Here is a 20,905-nt window from a genome sequence, read left to right as displayed (position 1 = left end):
TGGGATTACAGGCGTGAGCCGCTGCGGCCGGCCGGTGGGTTACTTTTTGAATGTTTAATTCATTGTTTCTGCCAATAATTTGTACTAGACAGCTCATAAGAACGCCAAAGTACGTTCTTTCTTGGACACAGGGCCAGTTTCCGCGCCAGTGCCCCCGTAGAGGGCGGGGCCCACTCGCTCGCGTAGCGTCACCTTCACTTCCTGCCGCGCGGGGCCATTTCCGCTGCTGCTTCTGTGAGTTTTTCCGGTGGAGGTGAGTGCTTCTCAGACTTCGGCTGCGCTCCCCTAGGAGTGCTGAGCCTGCAGAACCGCAGTCATGGTGAGTGCGTGCGCCGGCCGAGGGACCGGGAAGCGGGAGACTCAGGGTTGCGTTCACTCCCTAGCCTGTTAGATGGAGGCTTAGACCCTGCGCCTTCTCATCCGCCGGCGTTGGGTCTTAACCGCCGGGCCCTTAGTTAGAACCCCAGCAGCCGCGGGATCCCAACAGCCTGGCCCGAGGTTAGAACTCAGGAAACCTTAGAATCCCCGCAGCCGTGTTGCTTTGCCGCACGGTCTGTTTGCTTGGCAAAACGCTTGCGGCGAGTGGAGGGGGCATGGCCCAGCCTGGGAGAAAGAGACCAACCCACGTGGGAGAGGGCAAAAAGTTGGGTGAAGAAAACTTGGCTCCAACTTTTTTTTTTCCTTGTTTCTTTTCGTACGAAATCTACGATGGCGTGGGACCCTGGGGTTCGGATCAACCTCTCCTACCCACCCTACCTCACCCCACCCCCGTTGCTGGGGTTCAGGAGGAGATCTCCCGTGGGTCTGCCCTTAGTGCCCGCGAGTCACACGCGCCAGGGACCTAGAGGAGCCTTTGGCATTTGGGGGCTGTGGGGAACATGAAGTGACCGCGACTCACGGTCTGGAGTGCAGGAAAGGCTTCTCCTGCAAGGCGGTGGCTTCAAAAACCAGAAGTCTGGTAGCACCACGTGCGGCGTCTCTAAACTCTTGGTCATCTCTGACTTTTAAACATCTAGGGAAAGTTCTAAAACGTGTGTCCTGGCGTAGTAGTTTTGGTTGGCACTTGGTGAGGAGGGAAGAATTTGTAAAGCACTGTAACTTCTATGGTTAATCCTTCCAGCGGTGCTTGGATCCCGGCGTTAGCACTCCCCCTAAACCGCCTCCCGTGCATTTTGAAACTTAGTACGTGGCTGAGCCTAGAACTTGAAGCTTCCAAACTCAGTGCTCGCTTTAATGCAGTTCCGTGAAACGTTTTGGAATCGGATGGTCTCAGGTTGAACTTTGAAGTTTTCCTCAACTGTAAAATGGAGATGACAGTGCATGAGGATGTTGTGAGGATCAAATGAAATAAAGCATGTTAAACATCTAGTCCTGATGCTTGTTACACAGTGAGCACGCAGTATTTGTTGTTCAATCAAAACCTTGCAAGTTTTGGCTGTCTGGTGTACAGGGAAACCAAACTGATCATGCTAGGTAGGGATTTAGGTTGGCTGGTGGTATGATATCATTCGTTAATTTATTTAACCCCTGAAGAAACTGAAAGGCAAATAAATACACCCTAAGCAAGTTTCAGTTAGTGTTTATAAGCTAGTTTGGTTTTAAAATTGAGTTTAACTTTTTTGTTGACTAATAGTGAAACATTTAGGTATTTAATGATTGTTCAGATTCCTGAAGTCTTCCTCTTTTATGAATTTGATGTTTATTGAGAGTTGAGAATCCTGATTTCCAGAGAATGGGTTGTTGGAAACAACAGCAATTTTTAAAGTTTTTTTAAATTGACATACCATAGTTGTACATACTTTGGGGGTTCCGTGTAATATTTTTAAGTATATCTATTTTAAAACGTGCGACAGGGCCAGGCGCGGTGGCTCACGTTTGTAATCCCAGCACTTTGGGAGGCTGAGGCGGGTGGATCATGGGGTCCGGAGTTCGAGACCAGCCTGGCCAACATAGTGAAACCCTGTCTCTACTAAAAATTCAAAAAAATTAGCCAGGCATGGTGGTGGGCACCTGTAATCCCAGCTACTTGGGAGGCTGAGGCAAGGAGAATCGCTTGAACCTGGGAGGCGGGGGTTGCAGTGAGCCAAGATCACGCCACTGCACTCCAGCCCGTGTGACAGTTTGAGACTCCGTCTCAAAAAAATAAATAAAATAAAATTTGTGATAAATTATTAACCAAAATTTCCAGCCGGGCGCGGTGGCTCATGCCCGTAATCCCAGCACTTTGGGAGGCCGAGGCGGGCGGATCATGAGGTCAGGAGTTCAAGACCAACCTGACCAACATGATGAAACCCCATCTCTACTAAAAATACAAAAATTAGCCGGGCATGGTAGTGCGTGCCTGTAATCCCAGCTACTTAGGAGGCTGAGGCAGGAGAATCAGTATAACCAGGGAGGCGGTGTTTGCAGTGAGCCGAGATCATGCCACTGCACTACATCCTGGGTGACAAAGCCAGACTGTCTGAAAGAAAAAAAAATCTCTACTGTAGTATCAAATAAAACATTTGTATGGCCGGACGTGGTAGCTCACACCTGTAATCCCAGCACTTTGGGAGGCCGAGGCGGGTGGATCACCTTAGGTCAGGAGTTTGAGGCCAACCTGGCCAACATGGTGAAACCCCCGTCTCTACTAAAAATACAAATATTAGCTGGGCGTGGTGGTACATGCCTGTAGTCCCAGTTACTTGGGAGGCTGAGACAGGAGAATTGCTTGAATCTGGAAGGCAGAGGTTGCAGTGAGCCGAGATTGCGCCACTGCACTCCAGCCTGGGCGACAGAGGGAGATGCCGTCTCTTTAAAAAAAAAAAAAAAAAAAAGAAAAAAAGATAAAAGAATAAACTCCAAATCAGTAGAGGGGAAAATAGTGCAAATGCAATGATAAATCCAGAGAAAGGAAAGAGAGAAAAAGAAACAGAACAAGTGGAACAAATAGAAGGCACAAAAGGAAAATTTGAAACCATTACACCAATACTTAAATATGTAAAGGGAGTGAGTGCTCCAGTTAAAAGACGGGATGTGGCCGGGCACTGTGGCTCAAGCCTGCAATCCCAGAAATTGGGAGGCTGAGGCGAGAGAATCTCTTGAGCCCAGGAATTGGAGACCACCCACGGCAAAATAGTGAGATCCTGTCTCTACAAAATTTTTTTTTTTTTCTTTGAGACAGAGTCTTGCCCTGTCACCCAGGCTGGTGTGCAGTGGCACGATCTTGACTCACTGAAACCACTGTCTCCTTGGTTCAAGCGATTCTCCTGTCTCAGCCTCCCGAGTAGCTGGGATTACAGGCATGTGCCACCATGCCCAGCTATTTTTTGTATTTTTTTAGTAGAGACAGGGTTTTGCCGTGTTGGTCAGGCTGGTTTCCAACTCCTGACCTCAGGTGATCTGCCTGCCTCAGCCTCCCAAAGAGCTGGGATTACAGGCGTGAGCCACCGCACCCACCCTAAACCATTTTTTTTTTAATTAGCCAGGAGTTGGCCGGGCGCAGTGGCTCACGCCTGTAATCTCAGCACTTTGGGAGGCTGAGGCGGGCATATCACGAGGTCAAGAGTTCGAGACCAGCCTGGCCAACATGGTGAAACCCCGTCTCTACTAATAATACAAAAATTAGCTGGGCATGGTGGCGCATGCCTGTAATCCCAGCTACTCAGGATGCTGAGGCAGGAGAATCGCTTGAACCCGGGAGGCGGAAGTTGTGGTGAGCCGACACTGTGCCACTGCACTCCAGCCTGGGCAACAAGAGTGAAACTCCATCTCAAAAAATAAAAAATAAAATAAAATAAAATTAGCCAGGAGTGGTGGCCCACACTTGTAGTCCCAGTTACTGAGGAGGCTGAGGCAGGAGGATCACTTGAGCCCTGGAGGTCGAGGCTGCAGTGAGCTATTGTCATGCCACTGCACTATGGCCTCAGTGATAGAGTGAGACCCTGTCTCAACAACCAAAAGGGTGTAATTCTTTTTTTTTTTTTTTTTTTTTGATGGAGTTTCAACTCTTTTGCCCAGGCTGGAGTGAAGTGGCATGATCTCAGCCTACTGCAACCTCCGCTTCCCGGGTTCAAGCCATTCTCCTGCCTCAACCTCCAAGTAGCTGGGATTACAGGTGCCTGCCACCACGCCCAGATAATTTTTGTATTTTTAGTAGAGATGGGTTTCACTGTGTTGTCCAGGCTGGTCTTGAACTCCTGACCTCAAGAGAGCCACCCACCTTGGCCTCCCAAAGTGCTGGGATTATAGGTGTGAGCCACTGTGCCTGGACTGCCCCAGCTAAGTTTTTAAATATTTTTAGAGATGGGGGTCTCACTGTGTGGCCCAGGCTGATCTCAAACTTCTGGCCTCAATCAGTCCCCAGCCTCAGTTTCCCAAGTTGGTGGGATTATAGGCCTGAGCCACTGCAGCCAGTTCAGAATACACTTTTCAAACATGGAACGTTTTTGAAAATTGGCCATAAAGCAAGCCCTGCAAATTTTAACACTGGTAATATTACATACCATTTTTGCTCAACCCAAATGGAAATAAGTTAAAAATTAGTAACAAAGTAGTTTGAAATGAAAAATATAAATCAGAGAGATTTAAAAATTGTAGTAGGAATTCAAAAATAGAACAGAACAATAATGAAAATACCACGTACCAGAGCATAAGTGAAAAGGGCAGAGATGGGGAGAAACAAATGAAAGGATATAATGAAAGTATTACTTGGAGCCTAAGATGCTAATGCTAGGGAGAAACGGGCTAAAAAGGTAGGAAAAAAAACACAAGGACAAAATAACCCCAAAGAAAGTAGAAGGAAAGAGGAAAAAAAAAACAAAAGGAGAAATTGCTGAAATAGAAAGTAGAGCATACTGCTGGGTCTTTTCCTTTCTGAAGCCCCTCTTTCTCACCAGAGAGAGCTGTTCTTTCTCTTTCTTTTGCCTATTAAACCTCTGCTCCCAGCCAGGCGCAGTGGCTCACGCCTGTAATCCCAACACTTTGGGAGGTCAAGGCAGGTAGATCACCTGAGGTCAGGAGTTTGAGACCAGCCTGGCCAACATGGCAAAACCCAGTCTCTACTAAAAAATACAAAAATTAGCCCGGTGTGGTGACGCGCACCTGTAATCCCAGCTACTGGTGGGGGCTGAGGTAGGAGAATTGCTTGAACCCAGGAGGCAGAGGTTACAGTAAGCCAAGATCGCACTACTACACTCCAGCCTGGGCAACAGAGCAAAACTCCACCTCAAAAAAAAAAAAAAAAGAAAAACCCTGCTCCTAAACTCCTGTGTGTCTGTGTCCTAAATTTTCTTGGCATGAGACAACAAACCCCGGATATTTACCCCAGACAACGAAGCTAGTTCAGTTTGACACTGTTGTCAAAGTTTTGGGGAATTAGTCACTGTCATGCATTGCTGGCGGGTGTGGAAGTTGTTAAGCCCTATATAGGGTCAATTTGGACTAGCTATAAAAGTTACAAATGCATATTATATCTTTTGACTCATTAATCCCACTTCTAGGAGTTTATCTTACAGATATACTGAATGAAACATAATATAGATTAGGTATAGATGAGATTAGACATAGCATTTATATAATAGTGAAAGATTAAAAAATATATAAATGGGCTGGGCACAGTGGCTCATGCCTGTAATCCCAGTACTTTGGGATGCCCAGACAGGAAGATTGCTTGAGGCCAGGAGTTCAAGACCAGCCTGGGCAACATAATAAGACAGTGCCTCTAAAATTAAAAAATTAGCCAGACGTGGTGATGCATGCATAGTCCCAGCTACTTGGGAGTCTGAGGCAGGAGGACCACTTAAGCCCAGCAAAGTCCCCTTCAGAAAGATTAATCGAAAAAATAAGGCCAGGCACGGTGGCTCACGCCTGTAATCCCAACACTTTGGGAGGCCTAGGCAAGCGGATCACTTGAGGTCAGCAATTGGGAGACCAGACTAGCCAACATGGTGAAAGCCCGTCTCTACTAAAAATACAAAAAAAATTAGCGGGACGTGGTTGTGCATGCCTGTAGTACCAGCTGCTCTGGAGGCTGAGGCTGGAGAATCGCTTGAACCCCGGAGGAGTTTGCAGTGAGCCAAGATGCCACCACTACACTCCAGCCTGGGTGACAGAGCGAGACCCTGTCTCAAAAAAGAAAAGGTTTAAGTAGGTAACATGTGAAGGAGACATACTCTATAGACATTAAAAAGAAAAGATGGCCAGGTGCGGTGGCTCACGCCTGTAATCCCAGCACTTTGGGAGGCTGAGGCAGGCAGATGACCTGAGATCAGGAGTTCGAGACCAGCCTGGCCAAAGTGGTGAAACCCCGTCTCTACTAAAAATACAAAAATTAGCCGGCCATGATGGCGGTCACCTGTAATCCCAGGTACTCAGGAGGCTGAGGTTGCAGTGAGCCGACATCGCGCCACTGCACTCCAACCTAGGCGACAGAGGGAGACTCCGTCTCCAAATAAATAAATTAAATGTATGAGGAAGAGAAAAATAATATGGAGGCCTTCCCTTGACCTCCCCCAACCCCCTTCCTTTAGAGAACTCCTCCATCCTTCACCTAATTCCTCCTAGTTGTCCTGGGACCAAGACAAGTTCGCCTAAGATAAGGAGTTACGTAGAAGACAGGGAGTCCTGGTGTACAGGCTGGCCCTGGACGTCACTTCCGCTGGCGGCAGTGGCGTCACTTCCTGCTCCTGGGGGCGGGGCATTCGTGTCCTTGCGGTGCTGGGCGGTAGACCGTCCAGACCAACACGCGTGGTATCTTCGCGGTGTCTGGCAAGAGACTACCAAGACAGACGCTATGGTGAGTGTTCCTACTGGGCCACTATCTCCGGGTCACCTCCCGAGAGTCGCGGTGCCGCGAGCGTGGTCCAGCTATGTCAGAAAAGCTGTAAAAAAAAAATGGAAGGAGAAAAAGGTAGGTGCGCGGTGTCGGGCAGGAGACCACCGAGGCAGGCGCTATAGATGAGTGGTCCCACCAGGCCGTCTCCGTCTCCAGCGACTGCGGTCCACCCTGTGTCCAGCCTCCAAGGCCGAGGTTAGGTGGTAGCCGCAGTGAATCACTCGAGATTCGCACGTTACACACGATGGCGACATGTGGGGCCGCACCTGGGTTATAATATGAATATATCCTAGTATATAAATATGTGTTTGTAAAAAAAAAAAGAAAAATTAATGAAAATGGTTAACTGGAGCAGTGGGAATGAGATGGAAGGAGCGAAATAGGCAGGCCACTCACCCAATATGCTCCCTACATGGGTGTGTATTTATTTATTTATTGAGACGGAGTCTCGCTCTGTCGCCCACGCTGGAGTGCAGTGGCGCCATCTCGGCTCACTGCATCCTCCGCCTCCCGGGTTCAAACTATTCTGCGTCAGCCTCTTGAGTAGCTAGGACTACAGGCGTGAGACACCGCGCTCGGCCCCTACATGGGTTATTTTGACACAGACCTCAATGACGTCATTTTATCCATAAGTATTACAGTATATATCTATAAAGTAAGGATTTTTAACATAACTGCAAATGCCATTAATTAGTTAATAAGGGTTGCAAGTTGGTGATATTTAAGTGTACCATTCCCTCTTTATTTATTAGGTGGAATAGTGATACAAGAGGTACTTCTCATCTTCTACCTGGTTACCGCCTAATACAGCATTTAGGAAAGGCACAGAGGATGATTGTTTCCCTTTCCCAGTTTTCAAAATATTGAGTTGCTATCACTTGCATAGTTTTGACTTTTAAACCGTGAAGATATTTTACATATTTGAAAAATAAAATTTAAAGCAAGCTAATAACATAATAAATCTACTTGTATACCAAATTGCTAACCATAAGGAAAATTTTAATTTGAATAAGTTTTGAACAAAGTCCTGTCACTGGATGGCTTTGATAGGATATATCCTAAGAACAAAAATAAATTTTGATTTTCGTGAGTTTGTTGGTAGAGATGGTATATTGGTGTAGCAATTTTGGAACCATTCTGTGTGTATTGTAGAGTAGAGTAGGTGAGGAAATACTTCGATGTGTTGGAAACCAGGGGTTTGAATAGAAGATATGCATATGGAATGGGGAATGGAAAGAAAACTTTGTGCTACATTTACTATAAATTATATCTTATTGATTCAGTAAATTCAGGTGGAATACGGAAGTTCAAATTTAAAGATTACCCGTGGTCTCCTGACCTCAGGTGATCCACCCGCCTTGGCCTCCCAAAAGTGCTGTGATTACAGGCGTGAGCCAGGAGTTTGAGACCGGCCTGGCCAACATGGTGAAACCCTGTCTCCACAAAAAATACAAAATTAGCCTGGCATGGTGGTGCACACTTGTAGTCCCAGCTAATTGGGAGGCTGAGGCACAAGAATCATATGAACTCGGGAGGCAGAGGTTGCACTAAGCTGAAATTGCACCACTGCACTCCAGCGTGGGCAACAGAGCAAGACTCCATCTAAAAAACAAAAACAAAAACGGATTACCCATGGACTCAAATGGATGCTGAGCCATGGGAGCCCATTTGTAATCCATTTGCTGTAATATCAAACATTCGGCTGAAGAAAGACAAAAGTACATGAGCTTTAGTATACTTTACTGAACTGTGTAATTCCTAATAGTGTATTTCATTTTTTTCGAAGGTAGGAGTGGAAAGTCCATTGTTAACTACCCGGTGTTTTGTGTGTTTGAGGGTTAGGGAGCAGGGCAGCTGCCCCCTGTGTCTCAATTGTTGATTAGTATTTTGTGACTCAGGTAGGAAAACTTCTGGCTCAATTTGTCTGATATTTTTATTTCCCCCCATAGACTGAGGCCGATGTGAATCCGAAGGCCTATCCCCTTGCCGATGCCCACCTCACCAAGAAACTACTGGACCTCGTTCAGCAGTCATGTAACTATAAGCAGCTTCGGAAAGGAGCCAATGAGGGTAAGGCAGCCACAGGGTGCTCTGGGGGAATGTTAAAGGCACCTGTTTCCATCTGGGGCCTCTGATCTGATTTCCAGTTTGGGAGGAGGGCTAGCTGCTCTTGACTACAACCAGTGGGAGGACTTTGGCATTAGATGCTAAAGCTGATGGGCTAAGAATTTTTTTTAGACCCACCAATTGTTAACATTTTGCCACATTTACTTTCTTTTTCACTCTATAAGTGAATTTTATTTTTGCTGAGCCATTTGAAAGCAGTTGTAGAGACTTTGTATAGTAGCTGTATGACCTCTCCAGAGCCATCAGAAGGAAAGGGATATTAATGCTTTTTAGCATCCCTTATACGATGGATACTTAATTAACATTCATGAATTTCATTTGGTTCCCAGAAACATTCCCTACCCCTCTCTCTTTTTTTTTTTTTTTTTTTGGATGCAATTATTCAAAAACATTGAACGTTTCTCGAATTTGCATGTCATCCTTGTGCAGGGGTCATGCTAATCTTCTTTGTATTGTTCCAATTTTAGTATATGTGCTGCTGAAGCAAGCACTACCTCCCTTTGTAAAAAAAAGGAAAAAAAAAAGCTGTTTTTCAGTGGAATAATTATGTATGCTTGATACTTTTGCCCAGAGGTAATATAGGATACTCTCACTTTATTCATTATTATTTTTTTAATTTTATTCATTTATTTATTCTATTTTATTTATTTTTTTGAGAGTTTTGCTCTTGTTGCCCAAGCTGGAGTGCCGTGGCAGGATCTCAGCTTACTGCAACCTCCGCTTCCCGGGTTCAAGTGATTCTCCTGCCTCAACTTCCCAAGTAGCTGGGATTATAGGCGTGCACCACCACGTCCAGCTAATTTTGTATTTTTAGTAGAGATGGGGTTTCACTATGTTGGTCAGTCTGGTCTCGAACTCCTGATCTCAGGTGATTTACCTGCCTTGGCCTCCCAAAGTGCTGCTGGGATTACAGGCATGAGACACTGTGCCCAGCCTTATTTTTATTTTTATTTTTATTTTTTTTCAAGTAGAGACGAGGTTTCACCATGTTGACCAGGCTGGTCTCGAACTCCTGACCTCAAGTGATCCGCCCGCCTCGGCCTCCCGAAATTCTGGGATTATAGGCGTGAGCCACTGCACCCGGCTGCCCAGCCTTATTTTTATTTTATTTTATTTTTTGAAGACAGACTCTCGCTCTGTCACCCAGGTTGGTCTTGAACTCCTGAGCTCAGGCAATCTTCCTGCCTCGGCCTCCCAAAGTGCTGGGATAACAGCAGGCGTGAGCTACCATGCCCAGCCAGAATACTCTCATTTTAACAGATGCCGGGTAGTTTGATGTGGTAGAGCTCTTTTGTCGTTGAAGATTTTTAATGGAAACATCAGAGATTTTGTCAACTGTGTTTGAGATTTAGGAGAACTATTATAATCGCTTTTACCTGTGTTGCTGAAGGAAGATAAAGTAGACTCTCTGGGTCTCATCGTGGTGCTCTTTCCTCCCTGCTCGTCACACTGCAGTAACTGCAGTGCCTGGTATAGCAGTGGCCAGTGGGGCATTGTAGGGTGACTCACCAGCTCTCCTGGGAGGTCTTTCTTCTCACTTGGTGCACTCAGGTCAGCTTGGCTGGGCAGGGATGTGAGTTCTTACACTTCAGGTAGATGAGGACTCATGGACACAGAGCAACCTTATTTCCTCTTGCCGTACTTTGCATGGTGATAGGCACACAGGTCCTTGAATGGAGATGCTCAGTCTCAGCGACTTCAATTCAGAATGTGCCTACTGGGAGTTCAGGGAGGGAGATGCAACAATTTTCCGTACTTCTGCCTCAGTGTCAGGTATTCTTTCTTGCCGTATTTATTGATTACCTGCCATGTGCCAGGCACATTTACATATGCTGATGATGCATTGGTGAACAAAATGAAGTCTCTGCCTTCTTGGAGGATACATTCCGGTGGAGAAAGACATAGGTTTTATGCCTGGTGGTAAAGAATGCTGTAAAAGGCCGGGCGCGGTGGCTCACACCTGTAATCCCAGCACTTTGGGAGGCTGAGGTGGGCAGATCACGAGGTCAGGAGATCGAGACCATCCTGGCTAACACGGTGAAACCTCATCTCTACTAAAAATACAAAAAATTACCTGGGCCTGGTGGCGGGCGCCTGTAGTCCCAGCTGCTCAGGAGGCTGAGGCAGGAAAATGGCGTGAACACGGGAGGTGGAGCTTGCAGTGAGCCGAGATTGCACCACTGCATGCTAGCCTGGGCGACAGAGTGAGACTCCGTCTCAAAAAAAAAGAATGCTGTAAAAGAGAATAAAGTAGAGAAGGGGGATAGGAATGGTAGTGGTGGGTCTTTTTAGCTGGAGTATTCAGAGAAGGTCTGTCTGAGGAGCCGAAGTTTGAGCAGAGAACTGAATAGATGAGGGTGTTGGAAAGAAATGTTTTTGGGCATGGTGTAAAGGCATGCTTGAGGGATTCTAAGGAGGTCGGTATGTGGCTGGAACTAAGTGAGGGGATGAGAGGTACTAGAAGATCACGTGAGACCATGTAGGCCACTGTTAGCAGTGAGTACAATGGGACTTGAGTAGAAGGATTTTGAACAGCAAGATTGCTATGATCTTACTTAACACTTATAAAAGAGTCACTCCTATGACTTTTGTAGGGTGAATAAGCTATAGTAATATCAATAGAAGTGAACATGCTTTGCATTTACCATGTGTCAGGTATTATTATTATTATTTATTTTTACTTATTTTATTTATTTATTTTTTTTGAGATAGGGTCTCACTCCGTAGCCCAGGCTGGAGTGCATTGGCATTGATCATGGCTCACTGCATGCACGACCTCCTGGGCTTAGGTGATCCTTCCACCTCAGCCTCCCAGGTAGCTGGAGCTACAGATGTACGCCACCACACCTGGCTAATTTTTTATATTTTTAGTAGAGATGGGGTTTTGCCATGTTGCCCAGGCTGGTCTCAAACTCTGAGTTCAAACAATCTACCTGCCTCAGCCTCCCAACGGGCTGAGATTACAGGTGTGAGCCACCATGCCCAGCCTCATCATTCTTATTAACTTGTTTAATCCTTTCAATAATCCTATTATGTAGAATTATTAGGTAATTAGAATTAGGTTAAAAAGAATTACGTAATTCTTTTTTTGTTAGGTAGAATCCTGTTAGGTAGAATTATTTTATAGATGATAAAAGTAAGGGAAGTTAAACACCTTGCTCAAGGTCATTTGTGTAACAAGAATGAGTGCCAGCATTTGCACTTAAACAGTGTAGCTTTGGAGTGTGTGCCCTTCTCAAGTACTCCAGCTTGAATGCAGAGTATTCGCACTGAGCCACAGAGGCAAGCAATCAGGAGAGTACGCATCTGAAACAGTGGTGTGGGGTGTTGAACTTGCATGGTGAGTCGCATGTGGGATCAGCTTTCTAGAAGTATTGATTATGGCAGATTGAGATGGTAAAACTCTGACTCTCAGTCACAGATACCTTGAGAAGTACTATATTGTTAATATACTACTACTTACTGGTGGGAGTTTGTGGAAGCTGTTGCAGTTGACGAGGCAAGAGATGATGGTGACTTGGACAAGTATAGCAGAGGAGTAGAAAGAAGTGGTCAGGGCCAGGCGTGGTGGCTCATGCCTGTAATCCCAGCACTTTGGGAGGCCAAGGTGGGTGGATCACAAGGTCAGGAGTTTGAGACCAGCCTGGCCAGCATAGTGAAACAAAAAATTAGCTGGGCATGGTGGCGGGCGCCTGTAATCCCAGCTACTTGGGAGGCTGAGGCAGGAGAATCACTTGAACCTGGGAGGCAGAGGTTGCAATGAGCCAAGATTGCGCCATTGCACTCCAGCCCGGGTGACAGTGTGAGACTCCATCTCAAAAAAAGAAAAAAAGTTGTCAGATTAGGCCGGGCACAGTGGCTCATACCTGTAATTTCAGCACTTTGGGAGGCCGAGGTGGGTGGATCAGTTGAGGTCAGGAGTTTGAGACCAGCCTGGACAACATGGTGAAACCCTCTCTGTACTAAAAATACAAAAATTAGCTAGGCACAGTGGCACGTGCCTGTAATCCCAGCTGCTTGGGAGGCTGAGGCAGGAGAATCACTTAAACCCAGGAGGCGGAGGTTGAAGTGAGCCAAGATCGCACCACTGCACTCCAGCTGTGTGACAGAGCAAGACTCCATCTCAAAAAAAAAAAAAAAAAAAAAAAAAAAGAAGTGGTCAGATTCAGGACGTGTTTTGAGGATAAGTGGTGGATTTAATGTAGGGCTTGAGAAAAGGCCATTGTGTATGACTGACTGGTGTTTGAATCCTTTATCATATCCCAGGGCCGGTCTAGGACACACACAATTGTGTGTGCCTAGGCATTCTTCCCAGTTTGTTGTGGCTGCCCTGCCCAAGCCCACATCACCTATTACCTTCACACCCTTCTCTCCACAGCCACGAAAACCCTCAACAGGGGCATCTCTGAGTTCATCGTGATGGCTGCAGATGCCGAGCCACTGGAGATCATTCTGCACCTCCCGCTGCTGTGTGAAGACAAGAACGTGCCCTACGTGTTTGTGCGCTCCAAGCAGGCCCTGGGGAGAGCCTGTGGGGTCTCCAGGCCTGTTATCGCCTGTTCTGTCACCATCAAAGAAGGCTCGCAGCTGAAACAGCAGATCCAATCCATTCAGCAGTCCATTGAAAGGCTCTTAGTCTAAACCTGTGGCCTCTGCCACGTGCTCCCTGCCAACTTCCCCCCGGAGGTTGTGTATCATATTGTCTGTGTTAGCATGTAGTATTTTCAGCTACTCTCTATTGTTATAAAATGTAGTACTAAATCTGGTTTCTGGATTTTTGTGTTGTTTTTGTTGTTTTACAGGGTTGCTTTCCCCCTTCCTTTCCTCCCTCCCTCTGCCATCCTTCATCCTTTTATCCTCCCTTTTTGGAACAAATGTTCAGAGCAGACAGAAGCATGGTGGTGGCACCGTTGAAAGGCAGAAAGAGCCAGGAGAAAGCTGATGGAGCCAGGATAGAGATCTGGTTCCAGCTTTCAGCCACTAGCTTCTTATTGTGTGCAGGGTGTGGTGGAATTAAACACCATTCATTATGTATCTCTGTGCCTGGCACACAGAATCATTCATACGTGTTAAAGTGATCAAGGGGTTTCATTTGCTCTTGGGGGATTATGTATCATTTGGGGAGGAAGCATGTGTTCTGTGAGGTTGTTCGGCTATGTCCAAGTGTCATTTACTAATGTACCCCTGCTGTTTGCTTTTGGTAATGTGATGTTGATGTTCTCCCCCTACCGCCAACCATGCCCTTGAGGGTAGCAGGACAGCAGCATACCAAAGAGATGTGCTGCAGGATTCCGGAGGCGGCCTGGGTGAGTGAGCCATGGGGCAGTTGACCTGGGTCTTGAAAGAGTCGGGAGTGACAAGGTCAGAGCATGAACTGACGCTGGCATGAAGGATTCCAGGAAGATCATGGAGACCTGGCTGGTAGCTGTAACAGAGATGGTGGAGTCCAAGGAAACAGCCTGTCTCTGGTGAATGGGACTTTCTTTGGTGGACACTTGGCACCAGCTCTGAGAGCCCTTCCCCTGTGTCCTGCCACCGTGTGGGTCAGATGTACTCTCTGTCACATGAGGAGAGTGCTAGTTCATGTGTTCTCCATTCTTGTGAGCATCCTAATAAAGAAATCTATTCCATTTTGATGACAGAATGGCAGTGCCTGATTCTTAGTAAGTATCCGGCTAAAATTGGAATGAAGACATACTTAGCTTTACTAGAGTGGTGATAGCTGCTTAAGACTTTTTTTTTTCTTCTTTGTGAAAGAGTTTCACTCTTGTTGCCTAGGCTGGAGTGCAATGGCACGATCTCGGCTCACTGCAGCCTCTGTCTCCTGGGTTCAAGTGATTCTCCTGCCTCAGCCTCCAAAGTAGCTGGGATTACAGGCATGCGTCACCATGGCCAGCTAATTTTGTATTTTTAATAGAGACGGGGTTTCACCATGTTGGCCAGGCTGGTCTTGAACTCCTGACCTCAGGTAATCCGCCTGTCTCAGCCTCGCAAAGCGCTGGGATTACAGGTGTGAGCCACCACGCCTGGCCACTTGCTTAGACTTTTTTTTACCAGAAGGCTATGGAAGGGCTGTCTCCTCCTACCAGGTAGTTTCTGCCTTGGCAGTTCAAAATGTCGTCTTATACAGACTCAATTGGAGCATTGCTATCACTGGAACTGGCTTTCTCAACCTCCGTGCTGTTGACATTTGGGGCTGGTTAATTTGTTTGTGAGGACTGCCCTGTGTGTTGTATGTTTAGTAGCATCACTGGCCTCGACCCACTAGGTGGCAGTAGCAGCGCCCCCCACAACCAAAAAATGTTTCCAGACATTGTTAAATGCCCCCGGCAGTAAAATCACCCCCAATTGAGAATCACTGTTGGAGAATCAGGGTTTCTAGTAACCCTTGGCACATGCAGGATTGGTACTGGTGACTAAAGCCACTGCCCCCTCACTTGCCTCTTCTACTTATTATCTTAAGGATAAGTCCCTTGAGAGCCTAATAACTCAGCTTGAGAAATCTTCCAGCGTGCAAATATCTGGGTACCATAGTGGTCAAGTGAGAATAGATCCCCTCTTTGCCAGCTTGGGCCAGTATACCCCTGCTCTAGCAAGAAGCACACCTGGGGGAACCTGGCAGCCACCTTAGCCAGTCGGACCTGTTCTGTGCATCCTGGGCTGGTCATTTCTCCCAGCTTACTCCAGTGTTCTCATCACCACCCCTGAAGCAGTTTTATATTTTTGGATGGTGGAATTTTACACAGTGCTTACTTTTTCACAGTTGTGCATTCAGTGTTTTTGGTCAATGACAGACCACATATATGACAGTGGTCCCATAAGATTATAATGCTGTGTTTTTACTGTACCTTTCCTACGTTTAGATGCACAAATGCCATTGTGTTACAATTGCCTACAGTATTCAGTAACATGCAGTACAGGTTTGTAGCCTAGGTGTATGTATAGCAGGCTATTCCATCTAGGGTTTTGTTTGTTTGAGACAGTCTTGCTCTGTCACCCAGGCTGGAGTGCAGTGGTGTAATCTCAGCTTACTGCAACCTCCACCTCCTGGGTTCAAGCGATTCTTTTGCCTCAGCCTCCTGAGTAGCTGGGATTACAGGAGCACGCCACCACGCCTGGCTAATTTTTGTATTTTTAGTAGAGACAGGGTTTCCCCATGTTGGTCAGGCTGTTCTCGAACTCCTGATCTCTTGATCCACCTACCTCGGCCTCCCAAAGTGCCGGGATTACAAGCGTGAGCCACTGCACCCGGCCGGTTTTTGTAAGTATACTCTATGGTGTTTACACAGTGACGAAATTGCCTAACAATGCATTTTTCAGAACTTACCTGTGTCATTAAATGACACGTTACTTTTTTTTTTTTGAGACAGTCTGGCTCTGTCACCAAGGTTGGAGTGCAGTGGAGCAATCTCAGCTCACTGCAACCTCCCCCTCCTGGGTTTAAGTGATTCTCCTTCCTCAGCCTCCTGAATAGCTGGGATTACAGACACACGCCACCACCCCCAGCTAACTTTTGTATTTTTAGTAGAGACAGGGTTTTACCATGCTCGGGAACTCCTAACCTCAAGTGATCCACCTGCCTCAGCCTCCCAAAGTGCTGGGATTACAGGCATGAGCCATCCCGCCCAGCCGACGTAATGACTTTTTTTTCTTTTTTTTTTCTGAGACAGAGTCTGGCTCTTGTAGCCCAGGCTGGAGTGCAATAGCGTGATCTCAGCTCACTGCAACCTCCGCTTTCCAGGTTCAAGTGATTGTCCTGCCTCAGCCTCCCAAGTAGCTGGGATTACAGGTGCCCACAACCATGCCTGGCTAATTTTTTGTATTTTTAGTGAGACGGGGTTTCACCACGTTGGCCAGGCTAGTTTCGAACTCCTGACCTCATGGCCCACCCGCCTTGGCCCCTCAAAGTGTTGGGATTACAGGCATGAGCCACCGTGCCTGGCTCCAAACATCCCTTCTTTAGGGCCTTTCCTAGCTACCCCACCTCATAATTTCCTTTTCCCCCTAGCTCTGTAACATTCTATTTTTTTTTTAACTTAAACATAACTAATGTCTGAGATTGCTTGCTTGCTTTCTTTTTTTTTTTTTTTGAGACATAGTCTCTCTGTTGCCCAGGCTGGAGTGCAGTGGCATGATCTCAGCTCACTGCAACCTCCACCTCCCTGGCTCCAGCAATTTCTCTGCCTCAGGCTCCCAAGTAGGTAGGATTACAGAAGTGCGCCACCAAGCCCAGCTAATTTTTATATTTTTTAGTAGAGACGGGGTTTCACCATGTTGGCCAGGCTGGTCTCAAACTTCTGACCTCAAGTGATCCGCCTACTTTGGCCTCCCACAGTGCTGGGATTACAGGCGTGAGCCACTGGGCCCAGCCTGAGATTGCCTTCTGATTTTTGTTTCTAAACGTTTTATTTTTGAGAGAGAATCCATTGCTTTCATCAGGTCTCAAAGGTTCCCCTGACCCCAAACACAACTGGTTAGGAATTTCAGATTTACAGTGTTTCCTGAAACTTTCCCAAGAGAACCTGCAATTAAATAGTTTTACATTTACAGTATTGACCTAAAGAGATTATTTATTTGTTGTATTTGAACAATACGTTTTCATTATCCTTGATCTCAAACTGATGGATGGAAAGGCAGCTTGTTCTAGGAAATGAGTGTCCCCCATCCCCCTGGCATCAGGTTACTTTTTTTTTTTTTTTTTTTTGAGACAGTCTCACTCTGTCACCCAGGCTGGAGTGCATTGGTGCAGACGGCTCACTGCAACCTCTGCCTCCTGGGTTTAAGAGATTCTCCTGCCTCAGCCTCCCGAGTAGCTAGGATTACAGGTGCATACCACCATGCTCGGCTAATTTTTGCATTTTTAGTACAGATGAGGTTTCACCATGTTGTCAAGGCTGGTCTTAAACTCCTGGCCTCAGGTAATCTGCCCGCCTTGGCCCCCCAGAGTGCTGGGATTAGAGGCATGAGCCACCACGTCTAGCCCAGGTTACATTTGGAAAAATCAAGTATGGCCTCTGGCTTGAGCTGATATATCTACTTGGGGGTGGGGTCATGGGGATGGACGATAACTATACTCTTGTGAAGGAAGGAAATAATTTAAAGTAGCAAGTCAATATTCACAATGACCTGTGGCAGCCAGCCTCCAAGATGGCTCCAGTGATCCTCACCTGCGATTCACGCCCTCGTATAGTCTCCCACACCAACTCAGAGCTGGTCTGTGCAACTCAGAGTCTGGCAGAATCGATGTGACATTGCAGTTTCTGCCTTCATTTTTTCAGATAACTGGCTATAAGGGAAGTCAGCTACCATGGACTTAAGGACATGGAGGTCCTAAGGCCTCTAGCCAACAGCTGGCATCGCCTTTGCCAGCCATGGGAATGAGCCTCTGTTTCATTTGTACCTGTGGGATTTTTTTTTTTTTTTTTTTTTTGAGACGGAGTCTCGCTCTGTTGCCCAGGCTGGAGTGCAGTGGTGCGATCTCGGCTCACTGCAAGCTCCGCCTCCCGGGTTCACACCATTCTGCCTCAGCCTCCCCAGTAGCTGGGACTACAGGCACCCGCCACCACGCCTGGTTAATTTTTTGTATTTTTTTTAGTAGAGATGGGGTTCCACCGTGTTAGCCAGAACGGTATCGAACTCCTGACCTCATGATCCGCCTGCCTTGGCCTCCCAAAGTGCTGAGATTACAGGCGTGAGCCACTGCGCCCGGCCTCCTGTGGGATTTTAATTAACAGATTGAGTGATGACACTAAGTCAATGCCATTGAAAGAATGTACGTTTCCTACGAGAAGGAGCATTCCACACAGCACAGGGCCATGGGAGAAACATCGGGCTTTGTTTAGGAGTCAGAATTAGAGCAAGGGGGAATCATAGGCCACATCCTTTATCAGAGTTTTCTCGGGAAAGGCAGGACAGAATAAACGGTTTAGGAATGATTGGCTAGTTTGAATCGTTCCAGTGGGCTTTGGGCTATGGGGTGGTCTCTAGTTGCCTGGCATCTGGTCCTGGGATGATTTAGTACAGGAGGAATAATGCTTTGGTATGTGAAAGATAAAGGAGGTGGCTGGCGTGCATGAGAGGCATTCTCACAAATATGTAGTAACTGTCTCTATGAGTAAGCTAGCCCTGGGAGGAGCAGTCTATTCCTGGGTCTAGAAGGCCCCCCAAGATGTCAAAACATAAGACAGAGAAAATTGGAAACATGCTCATTACAGCCTCTCAGCAAATAGATCCTCCAGCCTCACTCTAGCTTTCAGGTAGGAGAGGAATGCTTACTGTTTTAAGCCAATAGTTCCTGGGTGTAATTTGTTACACAGCAATAGATAACTAAGGTGGGAGGAGGGTGTGGGGTAGTGATAAAGGGATGGGGACGCCTTGTCAAACTACAGCAATAAAAATGGTCATGTTGGCTGGGCACGGTGGCTCACACCTGTAATCTGAGCACTTTGGGAGACCGAGGCAGGTGGATCACTTGAGGTCGGAGTTCGAGACCACTCTGACCAACATGGTGAAACCCTGTCTCTACTAAAAAAATACAAAATTAGCTAGGCATTGTGGCACACGCCTGTAATCGCAGCTACTCAGGAGGCTGAGGCAGGAGAATTGCTTGAACCCAGGAGGCAGAGGTTGCAGTGAGCTGAGATCACGCCATCGCACTCCAGCCAGCCTGGGCAACAAGAGCGAAACTCCGTCTCAGAAAAAAAAAAAAAAAAAAAAAAGGTCATGTTTCCGCCAGACGTGGTGGCTAATGCCTGTAATCCCACCCAGCACTTTGGGAGGCCAAGGCAGGTGGATCACCTGAGGTCAGGAGTTTGAGACCAGCCTGGCCAACATGGTGAAACCCCATCTCTACTAAATACAAAATTACTACTACTACTACTAAATACAAAATCTCTACTAAAATGCAAAAATTAGCCAGGCGTGGTGGCTCGCGCCTGTAATCCCAGCACTTTGGGAGGCCGAGATGGGTGGATCATGAGGTCAGGAGTTCGAGATCAGCCTGGCCAACAAAGGGAAACTCCGTCTTTACTAAAAATACAAAAATTAGGCATGGTGGGGGGCACCTGTAATCCCAGCTACTTGGGAGGCTGAGGCGGGAGAATCACTTGAACCCAGGAGGCAGAGGTTTCAGTGAGTTGAGATCATGCCACTGCACTCCAGCCTGGGCAAGAAAGCAAGACTCCGTCTCAAAAAACAAAAACAAAAATTAGCTGGGCGTGGTGGTGCCTGTAACCCAGCTACTCGGGAGGCTGAGGCAGGAGAATTACTTGAACCCGAGAGACAGAGTTTGCAGTGAGCCAAGATCGTGCCACTGCACTCCAGCCTGGGCAACAGAGCGAGACTGAGTCTCAAAAAAGTATATAAATAAATAAAAATAAAATAAAAGGACCAGGTGCGGTGGCTCACGCCTTTGATCCCAGCACTTTGGGAGGCCGAGGCAGGCAGATCATGAGGTCCAGAGTTGGAGATCAGCCTGGCCAACATGGTGAAACCCCTTCTCTACTAAGAATACAAAAATTAAGGCTGGGCGCGGTGGCTCACGCCTGTAATCCCAGCACTTTGGGAGGCCGAGGCGGGTGGATCACCTGAGGTCGGGAGTTCGAGACCAGCCTGACCAACATGGAGAAACACCGTCTCTACTAAAAATACAAAATTAGCCGGGTGTGGTGGCGCATGCCTATAATCCCAGCTACTAGGGAGGCTGAGGCAGGAGAATCACTTGAACCTGGGAGGCGGAGGTTGCGGTGAGCTGAGATCGTGCCACTGCACTCCAGCCTGGGTGACAAGAGTGAAACTCCGTCTCAAAAAAAAAAAAAAAAAAGAATACAAAAATTAGCTGGGCATGGTGGCACATGCCTGTAATCCCAGCTACGTAGGAGGCTGAGGCAGGAGAATCACTTCAACCCGGGAGGTGCAGGTTGCAGTGAGCCAAGATGGCGCCACTGCACTCCAGCCTGGGCGACA

At 47.1% G+C, this 20,905-nt stretch overlaps 1 protein-coding gene and 1 non-coding gene across 3 annotated transcripts; one reads left to right on the top strand and one right to left on the bottom strand.

Annotated features, from left to right (window-relative positions):
• The first annotated feature begins 136 nt into the window (after nt 1–136).
• On the top strand, nt 137–14,582 carry SNU13 (small nuclear ribonucleoprotein 13). 2 transcript variants are annotated; one of them, XM_054469943.2, is made up of 3 exons: nt 137–319; nt 8,764–8,884; nt 13,320–14,582. In XM_054469943.2, exons 1-3 carry the CDS (start codon nt 317–319, stop codon nt 13,580–13,582), a joined length of 387 nt encoding a protein of 128 aa, XP_054325918.1. In that variant the 5' UTR covers nt 137–316; the 3' UTR covers nt 13,583–14,582. The 2 variants fall into 2 exon arrangements, with proteins under 2 accessions (XP_054325918.1, XP_054325919.1); XM_054469944.2 differs by lacking the exon at nt 137–319 and adding an exon at nt 6,543–6,775.
• Nucleotides 9,326–9,432, bottom strand: LOC129023736 (U6 spliceosomal RNA). The gene has a single exon (XR_008496884.2). It is a non-coding gene; the product is annotated as a U6 spliceosomal RNA (small nuclear RNA).
• Nucleotides 14,583–20,905: the final 6,323 nt, after the last annotated feature.

This window comes from Pongo pygmaeus, chromosome 23, assembly GCF_028885625.2.
Source record: "Pongo pygmaeus isolate AG05252 chromosome 23, NHGRI_mPonPyg2-v2.0_pri, whole genome shotgun sequence".
Taxonomy (NCBI): Eukaryota; Metazoa; Chordata; class Mammalia; order Primates; family Hominidae; genus Pongo; species Pongo pygmaeus.
The sequence above is the reverse complement of the archived record's forward strand: the minus strand, read 5'-3'. Positions and strand labels throughout refer to the sequence as shown.

Excerpts from the sequence above, each read along its gene's own strand:
- SNU13 (XM_054469943.2), top strand. Across the intron at positions 8,885-13,319 it reads TCGGAAAGGAGCCAATGAGG|CCACGAAAACCCTCAACAGG; the intron begins GTAAGGCAGCCA and ends TTCTCTCCACAG.